The 10,048-nt window shown below is 40.1% G+C and overlaps 1 protein-coding gene across 13 annotated transcripts in view; it reads right to left on the bottom strand.

The window, feature by feature from the left end:
• The window catches only part of SYTL2 (synaptotagmin like 2), a 103,221-nt gene that overhangs the window by 15,057 nt on the left and 78,116 nt on the right, over positions 1-10,048 (bottom strand). For 7 of the 13 annotated variants that reach the window (XM_053670778.1, XM_053670775.1, XM_053670769.1 and 4 more), the window contains exons 9-12: positions 9,201-9,302; positions 7,214-7,267; positions 5,916-5,963; positions 2,251-2,345 (exon numbers count right to left, since the gene is read on the bottom strand). In XM_053670778.1, coding sequence (XP_053526753.1) covers positions 2,251-2,345; positions 5,916-5,963; positions 7,214-7,267; positions 9,201-9,302 — 299 coding nt within the window. Of the gene's footprint in view, positions 1-2,250; positions 2,346-5,915; positions 5,964-7,213; positions 7,268-9,200; positions 9,303-10,048 lie in introns of those variants that run through there. The other 6 variants (XM_053670777.1, XM_053670771.1, XM_053670774.1 and 3 more) reach the window with 3 other exon arrangements.

Consider the following 10,048-nt stretch of genomic DNA (forward strand, 5'->3'; position numbering starts at 1 on the left):
TTCCGGGAATCAGGGCAACACATTTATGAAGTAGTTAGTTCATGCGGACATATTCCAGAGCCATGCAATTATATATCAATATAACAGATGCCAATTATAGTGCAGATCAAGAAAGGAGTTAAAAAAAACCCCAAAATTTACGACCTGTATGAGAAAAAAACACTCCAGGATTAAAAACATATCCAACCCTTTTTAGTCTCTCTCTTGTCACATTGTCCCCCCACAGGCTTATAGTCCATTCCCTCTATCATAGCCCGCACTATGTTCTACCTCGTATATCAGCTCACTGGTGAGTTATTGGAAGGATGGGACCCTGTCTTGTTAACCTGGAATACTGACTTTGCATACAGCTGGCACTCAACACATGTCACTGATGCTGAGCCTGAAAGGGCCCGTGGACAAAGGAGCAAGGCCTGATTTCACCTCCATGTCCTCTAATGTTCAGTCCAACCCATGTACTACTTTGAAAGGTGAAATGATATGGCTTAACTTGGCATCTCTGATGCACAAACTCAAATGACTTGGACTCGACTGTGGGGCAGCAGGTTGAAACTGAAGGAAGGACAAAAATAAAAAGCCAGGAACTGGTGTCATTTGTCTCTCAGATCATTATATGGTTCATTCATATGAGCAAACAAGACCAAACCATATTTACAAAGGTATGAAAGCACAGTTGGCCTCCAGATAATGAATTAGTTTCAAAGAATAAGTGGTTCCTCCCCAAGTAACTGCAATGTGGGCTCTTAAAAATATTCAAGGGCTGACTATAAGTACAGTTCATCTAAGGCCCAAGGATGGTGCCTAGGAGTAGGGTAGGTGAGGTGTATCTTGCATGTTGTCTACAGCTTCCCTCACATTCTGCCTACGAAGAGAATGCTTGAGGATAGATCTTTGTATTTATTTCATCATCAAAACTCAGACCCAAACTGCAAACAGTAACTGCTGACATTTATTGGGTACCCACCATGTGCCAGGACCTGCGCTATGTGTTTTCCCCACATTATCTCACAGACTCCTCACAACCTAATGAGGTGGGTACTAAGAAGCTGGACTCAGGGGAGGTAAAGAACTTGCTATGATCACACAGCAAATTAGCAGCACGGCCAAGACTGGGGATGCCTGACTCCAAAGCTCAGGCTCCTACTTACCTGGCTGTAAGAACGTGGAATCTTAATGAGTTACCTACCATTCTAGAAGTACTTTTTCATAGCTGTTGGATTTGGGGAAAGTTATTTAACCTCTCTGAGGTTCCCTATTTTTTTTTTTTTTAGATTTTATTTTTCTTTAGAAGGAAAGGGAAGGAGAGAGGGAGAGAAATATCAATGTATGGTTGCTTCTCGTGCATCCCCTACTGGGAACTGGCCCCTGCTGGGAACTGGCCTGTAACTCAAGCATGTACCCTGACTGGGAATCAAACCGCAATCCTTCGGTTCACAGGCCCGTGCTCAATCCATTGAGCTACACCAGCCAGGACTCTTCCTATTTTTTAAAAATAAAATATAGAAAACACTGCCACATTTTGTTAGTGAGAGTTAGATAACAGACCAAATATTAAATACCTGGTACTCACTAGGTACTCAGTGAATAGTAGATAATAGTCATGTTCTTACTTGAGACAGTAGGTATAACGGTTAATAGCATGGGAGTCAGATCTGGCCTCCAGTCCTGGTTCAACCACTTTCTAGCTGAGTGAGGTGACTTTACCTCTCTTAGCTGTTTCCTCATCTGTAATATCTGGGGATAATGATGGCGCCCACCTCCTAGGGTTGTTGGAGGGTTAAATGAGATAATGTATATAATGTATATAAAGTGCCTATGCTCAGTAGATATCCTTGATTTTGCTACATCATTGTTACTTTATTATTTTAACAAATGTTTTCTAGCTAGACATGCTACTTAGACTAAGCTTTCACAAACCACCTGTACTCTAAACTACAGAGGAGTAGTTAGTTCCTGCCAACATACTTCTGTCTAGATTTCTTATTTTGTACCCACTTTGAAACAAAAGCCGCATTCCCAAATCTATGCAATTTGACTTCACTACCAAAAAGAGTTACTGTTTGAGTCCAGTGAGACATGCCTTGCCTTTTTCCAGATCAGCAACACTACCTCCATTGATATGAAAGGCAAGGGTCAGTTCTGCTAACCTCTGGTCTCTGCCACGGCTGAATACAAACACCCCAACTCGCTTGGCATAGCAGACCCACTCATTTGACTCCATTTTTGTGAAGGCACAAAAGATAAACTTGCCTCATCTTGGAGAAATGCTGGAACAGACTTGCTCATCCTTTTGAGTTTGTCGGGGTGAGAAAATTGATTATCGGGCTGTGAAGGCACTGTGGGAACTAAACAGCAGTATTTCTGTTCAAATTATCTTTACAATGGTCAGATAAACATAAGGCATAAGTTGAAAATACATTTTTCTTTCATCTATGAACAGAGATGTTTTTGTAAAATGGTTAAAGACACAGTAGTTTACATGCACAGGATCATAAGGTAAGCAACATGCTGTTTTTATAAAGTAATTATAGAGAGAAAACTAGCAAGGAGTTGAACCAAATAGAAAATAAAAATTAATTTAAAAACGATTTGTTTTTATTGAACTGCAGCTGGATTTGAATTATAATAAAACGTATTTACAATGGTCTTGGCCAAGTAGCTCAGTTGATTAGAGCATCATCCCAGTCCACCAAGGCTGCTGGTTCAATCCCTGGTCAGGGCACTTTTAAGAATCAGCCAATGATTGTGTTGATAAGTGAAACAAGAAATTGATGTTTCTTTCTCCCCGCCCCAAGAATCAATTTTTTAAAAAGGAAAATATACTGCCAATGTGAATTGGTCTTCTTTTTTTCACATCACAGCTTTGAACCACAAGATCTATAATTTATTGATTCATCTCCTTGAGATATATTTTTAACATGCTGCAGGCTGGAAAACTATTTCATTGGACAGCAAGGATCTCTGTATATAACTCAAATCATAAACGTGCCCTGATTATTGAGTGTCTAGAAAATGGTTTGTTTGTTCGGTGACTGTGGAGATTACCATGAAAGACCATTACAATTTTTAAACTAATTACTTTTTGAAAATATAAATTCCTTTTTAATATTTATTTATTTATTTTTCTAATACAGTTGACTTCAGCTGCAGGCATACAAGCCAGTGAGTGATTAAACATTCTATAACTTAGGAAGTGATCACCCTTCTGACACCACAGTTACTACAATACTGTCGACTACATTCTCGCTGCTCTGCTTTCCATCCCAGGACTGTCCTGTAACTACCAACCACTTTGTGCTTCTAACCCCTTGGCTGTTTTGACCCAGTTCCCCACAAGCTCCCCAATGGCAACTGTCCAGATGGTCTCCATTAAGTCTGTTTTTATTCTGCTCATTTGTTTGTTTGTTTTTTCAGATTCCGCATATTAGATACCTGTTAACTCCAAGAATTTTCAATAGAAACACCCAAGGTCAAGTTTAAATGATTCAGGTAATGATACTCTAAGGACTTAATGTATAAATGTAGCACATGGTTTCTTTCTGATACAGTAAGTGTATGTGTGGAAGTCACAGTAAAATGATGAAGTCTATTCCTAATTTGTGGAACTCTAGTTTAAAAGCTCTTCTCTTCTTTGTCTAAGGATCACAGTATTGTAGCTTTTTTTGTGGTGAATCAGATCTTTTATATTGAATGAGCTCATACTATTCAAAGCTTTAGAACAGTGATGGGCACATAGTAGGCCCTACACAAGTATCTGCTAAACAAATAAATATTATCTGATAGAGATTCTTTAAATTATCTTTACAATGTGATACAAATATATTGACTTTATCATGGAAAGTGATACTAGGAAGACAAAAATCAAATTATATTTCTATATATAACTCAGAAGACTCGGATTGAGCTCTAAGCATTAGCTAAATGGAATCTCAGTGAAGACTGAAAACTGAGCTATACATATTAAATATTTGCTTATTCCCATAGTAGTTCTCAGCCAGCCTTAGGCTCAAAAATATATTAAAATACATTTCCGGTATCTCACAAGATGACCCCTTGCTTTGAACACTTGCCATTACACAATATAATGAGTATGTGTGTGGACTCGGCGACTTATATGGAAGCAGTGTGAGATTTGGTCCTGGCAGGGCACAGGGCAGCCTGAGGAGCATGTAGAAATTTTCATCACCACACTGCTCCCTATTATTTTGAAAGTATACACCCAGTACTCAAACATAGTCAGTTTTGCAGTTATTGGGATTTAGTTATATCTTGATCATGCATTTCTTTTTTTTTTTTTTCAGTAAACCATTTAAAAAAGTTAAATTTTTCAATTTCGAGTGGTCAATATTATGTTAGTTTTAGGTATACGGATCATGCATTTCATTTTGTTTTGTGTAGTAAGAATATACTCTTCACTAGAGAAAAGAAATAATCTCAGCCCAAGGATTAAGAGTCATCTTGGAAAATATTGTAAAAAAGAGAGAATTTATCCAGAATCCAGCACATGATTAGTCTATTTGCTTTGACCAATAACTAAGATCACCACATCACCAACGAAGATGTACATATGTCCACTATATCTACATCTATACGAAGGTAAATAGGTATACATATATTTTGTTTTTACTCTTCAGTCTAAATATTGAACAAAACAGCCAGCTAAAATAAGATGCCCAAATTTAAGGGTTTGCCAGTTCAAAAGCAACTGGAAAAGCCCCTTAACCCACCACCCCTGAAGGGCAGAAGTCTTGTTTCCTCTGTGGCAGCCAGACAGAGAATAGCACTGAGGACCAAAGCCCAGATTGCTGTTTTCCTAGGCAGTTCTTAAGAATTTGGCAGGTCTTCACTAAAGCTCAGCACCTTCATCTCACTGCAGGAGTGAAGTTTCAGACAAGATGTCACTGCTTTCTAGCACCAGCACTTTGTTTCTCTCTCCAATGGCCCCTTTGTTTATTAAGCTGCTCTTCTCGTTAAGACCGAGGAGCACAACCCAACAGTGTTGGGAGACTGCTATGAAAACCCCCTGGACTCCTGCGGGCAGGCATGCGCATCATGACCTTCAGACCTCCAGTGCCTATGATTAGGACGCTGAGCTGGGAGGACACTCACGCGTATCTCCCTGCTTTGCTTGCCCACAAACACCTTTCCAATGTGCTATGTGTCCTCGACATCACAGTCACAGTTAAGCACAGCAGTCTTAAGATTGAACAAAGAGTAAAAAATCACAATCTTCGCTTGGTCGTGAATATTAATTAGCTGACAGACATGAACCACCACAAGTGTACATTTATGTCTTAAGATTCAGATATTCACTTGCTTTGCATGTTGAATATATCCTGTTTGAGTCCAATTTTAAACCTCAGAGCTTACTCCCTGGACATCATAAAATTTGCTTCTGCAGACATGCAGAGAGGCATACATAACCATACGACACACTCATTGTCAAAGTACAGTTCTTTCTTACATCCAAATAAACCATAAATTGTTCCATTTGTTCAGTCTGTGGAAAGGCCACAAAGGTTCAGTACTCGAGACCATACTGTATCATAAAAGCCAAGTTATACTAGAAGGTGCCTACTTCATTGTAAGCATACTCAAAGAGCAAAGAGACTAGCAAAAGGAAAATATCCAGCATTAACACACATATGTAACGTACGTTACATACATATGTATGTATAATAGTTTTTTGAATGTATAATTCTCCCTCGGTAGAACTACCAATTAATTTTTCAGCACAGACAGTAGTAAAATGTTTTTTAACATAACCCTTGCCAGAATGAAATAGTTTTGTAAGCTGCAAGAGTTTAGCACCAACAATAAAGCTGTGTTATTAATGGGGTTAGTTATTTCAGTATATTTAACACCGTGTACAGTGGCAACATTTAGTCATTTGTGAGAAAGAACCTGCTACTCACTTCCTGGTATGCACTCATTTGTATCTGGTTCCTGATCTGCTTTTTGATCTACTCAGAAGGGCAACATTGAGAATAAATACCATTTAAACAGCAGGATTAAAAGAGACATGAAAGTAAAGCTCAAATGTCAGTTTCACAGCACAGACTGCAGAACACGTCTGACCGGTGCTCAGCTTGCTTTCCTCCATTCCCCAGGACGATCTTCATTAGTGTGCCCTCTTCAACTAAAAGTCCAGCATCCAGCATAAGGAGCTGTTTAGCATCTTCCCTCCAATTCACTAAACCACAGGTTTTAAAATGGAAAGAACACTGGACCAGGAGTAATGAAGCTGAGATTCTAGTCCCTACCCTCCCACCGACTAGCTACAGGATCTTAGACAAGCCACCTAATTTCTCGGAGGTTTTCTTATCTGTAAATCGAAGCTAAACCCCCCCCTGCCCCAAAGACCTCAATAAGGTTGTTGTAAACATAAAATGAGAAAGACAAATCTATTACATAAAAGTAAGGAATGACCTTCCAGGATCTCTGCTGCTGCTTTTTGTATGGGAAAGCTCAGTGAATATACATTGTTATTATTCTAGCGAAAGCAATTTAGACAACAAAATTCCAGCATACACATATAAATTATACATTTGCATAAATGCTGAACTCTAAAACTCAGACTCATTTCCACCCCTCCCTTCCCCCACCAGGGCACTATTACCCTATTCATTTTATAACTGAACAAAGTAATACCTGAGCAACAGAAAATCTTGAAAACCTTCTGGCTGCTTAATGTTCAGAATCAGTTCATTTTACCCTTGGACCCTTCGTAGTTATTTATATGAGCAGAGGCAGAATTCCCACTTTTGTTCTGGGACCCTTTCCTTTGAATTTAAAGCTTTAAGCCAGGTATGCTCAGAGCGATCTATATGCTGAGACATGGTTATCAAATACAAGAAGAACTTAATCCAGGAACCCACTCCAGTCTCCCAGCCTTCCCAGGGAGATCTGCCAGTCAGAGTAGCAAAAATCAGCTCATACCCATAGAAATACAACTGCCTATTTATAGAAACCCTTGCTTCTCAGGGTCTCTGAGGAGATCCTCGCAATGCTATCACCAGCAGAAGCCTTAAGAATACAAACAGTTAGTATTAAATGCATCAAGTCAGAACCGTTTTATAATAACTTAGGCACCATTCATCACAGAGTGGCAAATGACGTTTCTGTTTTTTTCAACAGCTGCGTCCCAGTGACTGCCCAAACCACCCCAGAACCTGATACACAGACAGACATGCAGATACATAAAGATATTTACCATCTTCAGCACTACGTACTAATTCTTCTGGCAGATTATCTATTTTTGCTTGATCTGTTCAGGAGAAATTAACAAATGGTTAACACGGCTGACCCTTGGTGAGAAAGAACAATGAGACTGTCCCTGAAATCCCCCGGAGTTGGAAGCAATTAGTCAAGATGCAGTGAGGGGTGCAACCAAGATGTCTCCCCCCAAATACTTTCTCTTTAGCCACTTGAGCCAGTGCCATAGCGGGAGCTCCCGTTTCAGCCCCGATGCAGCTTACATCAGCACACTGCTGCACACAGACTCCCAAGGGTTAGAGGGTGAGCTCAGAGCAAGCAGTCAGCCGGCAGCAGGAGAAAGCATGGGGCTGCAACAGCCTCCCTATTCTTCTAAAAAGGGTAAGACGCTAGCCATGACTAACACCTTCCCAAACCCACGGTCATTAACAAATATTTTTGTGCACGCATCACCATTTGTGTATGCCTCTGGGAGCCTTGCTTGGGAAGTCAACTGAAGAGATGTGACTGGGGACCAGCTGCTAAGTGGAATCTTGGCAGGCTGGTGTGAGAGTGGGTATCGGCATTTGGAAGGGAGCGTGCAGGAATACCCATCAGCCGATGGTAATTTTTTTTAACCCTACATATTCCTGAGTAGTCTAAAACTGCAGCATGGAAATAGCCCCATGTTTCACAAATAAGAGGTTTGCCAAATTGAACAATTGTTGCTAAGATTTTTTTTCCTTCTCTCAGGGCCCCTCACCATCAGGAAGAACAGTCAGGGCTGACCGACGAAGGATTGGAAGGCCTTCTGGGCCAGCATTCAGGCGGATGTGGGGGTTGGCCACCTGTTGAGGAGGCTTTAGAGGGAATTCCTGCATCGTGGGGAGTTTGGAATGGGTGGCCTTCACGGTCCCTTCCAACCCTTGGATTCCAAGATCTTTGGCAGGGTTAGGACCACATGCCAAATTGGGAGCACTGCCTTTGGAGCCCTGGGAATTGCTGAATTTTAAAAATTGTTTAGCCAAGTGGTTTATTTTTCTTTTTCTTTTTAAATTCTGACTTTCTCATTTCAATTTCAGATGCATAAAAAGTATTCTAAACATGGCAATGGTCGATTTTTAACCATAGGAGTTTGACAGTGGTTAACTTTCATTCAATAAACTTCCTCATGACCATCTGCAGTCCTGAGAGTATATGTTAATTTAAAACCAGTAAGAGCAGAACCACTAGAAGTTATGATTTCTAAGTCCATTTATCTGGCTCACAAGTCCCCATACACATTATGTGTCAGTTAATATTCAAGAAATCCTTCACCCACTAAAGCAGCAACCAGTGCCTCACGTGTTGTGTGTCAGGTAGTCTTTAAGCTTACAGTTCCAGGAAAAAATGCATGAAAATAAGGGATGAAAGAGAAAGGTGAGTCCTTAAAGCCAGGAACCAATTCATCTCCATAGCATGCAAAATTTATCAGACATCCAACTCTGTCATCAGTGCTCTTGATTTTGAACTCCTGCTCTGCTGTATGATACTAAGCAAGTTAGTTTACTTCTTTGAGCTTCATTGTCCTCATCTGTAAACTGGGGAAAACAACAGCAGGTCCCTCACAGGGTTACTTATGGCGGGTGAATAAAATAGTGCAAGTAAAACGCTTAGCCAAGTCTTGCCACACAGTACTCAATACGTGTTAGTTACTACCACCAGAACCACTAGCTACCACTGTCTTTTAAAACTCACGTTACTTGAATAAACACTCAAACTGGGATTCTTCAATGCAAGGAAACCTAGCGTTTTAGTAACCAAATTTCATGCGTTATTTTAAAAGCAAACTTCGAGCCACTTTCAGGCAAGCCTCTTGGGCTCACTTGGGAAAGGTTCTTCTCATCTGTTAAGGCCCCCTTTAGGGGTTTCAGTGCACGACAGCATGCGGTGAGGCCACAGAGGAGCACGTGAGCATGTTTAAGCTTAGGTGGGGGCAGGAACAATGGGGCAAACTTTATTCTCACTTGATGACTCTGATGAAATGTCTTCTAGACTTTTGGAAGGCATTTTCCTAGCAGCACTCCTTTCCAAAGTTTTCAAAACAGGACTGGGTTCTTCTTCTGAACCTGTTGTGAGACAAAACCGATGAACACTGCACAATAAAAAAAAATAACCCACCAAACTCTTATAACCAACGGACATTGAAATGGTAGGTTGAAAGGAGGCGTTGTGCCATAAGCATCTATACCTTTGTGTACTCTATGAAGCACTTCAAAGGAGGAAATAAAGTTTCTTCACAAATAGTATAGCCTTTAAAAAATAATTTTCCTGGTCAAGAAACATTTGCAAGTATAAATCATACAGAAACCAGATTGCCACATTAATAGAAATGCGATCTCCTAGTCTTCTACACCTCTATTTTAGGCACATGATTTGTTCTGTGCCAGACTTTGAATCATTCCACTTCATTTCTAGCTTTTGAAGACGGCCACAAAGTGGTTTTAGAAGCATTAAAAAAATTAGCTGAAAACCATAAAAGGCAGGGTTCAGATGTTTAACATCTGTGTATAATCAAATACAACACAGATGGGTGAATCGTCCAAATTAACAGATGTGGGCTTTTTTGGGTTTCACGAGCTACTAAAAGTTCCATCAAAATATTGGGAAGTGACATGAGGTAGTCAACGTTTTGTTTTACTAGGCACTTAAAAGGGTAGGAGGTGGCTCTATTACCCATTAATACCTTTTCTTTACAAAAGGTGGACCAAAAGGGAAAAAAAGTCCATGATCCCAGAATGTAACAACCAGACACATATAACCTTTCAAAAAATTTCCCCGGACCACCCTTCATTCTTCTGTTCTGACAGTACCA

The sequence above is a fragment of the Artibeus jamaicensis genome, unplaced genomic scaffold, assembly GCF_021234435.1.
Source record: "Artibeus jamaicensis isolate MK-2021 breed Jamaican fruit bat unplaced genomic scaffold, CSHL_Jam_final contig_64, whole genome shotgun sequence".
Lineage (NCBI taxonomy): Eukaryota > Metazoa > Chordata > Mammalia > Chiroptera > Phyllostomidae > Artibeus > Artibeus jamaicensis.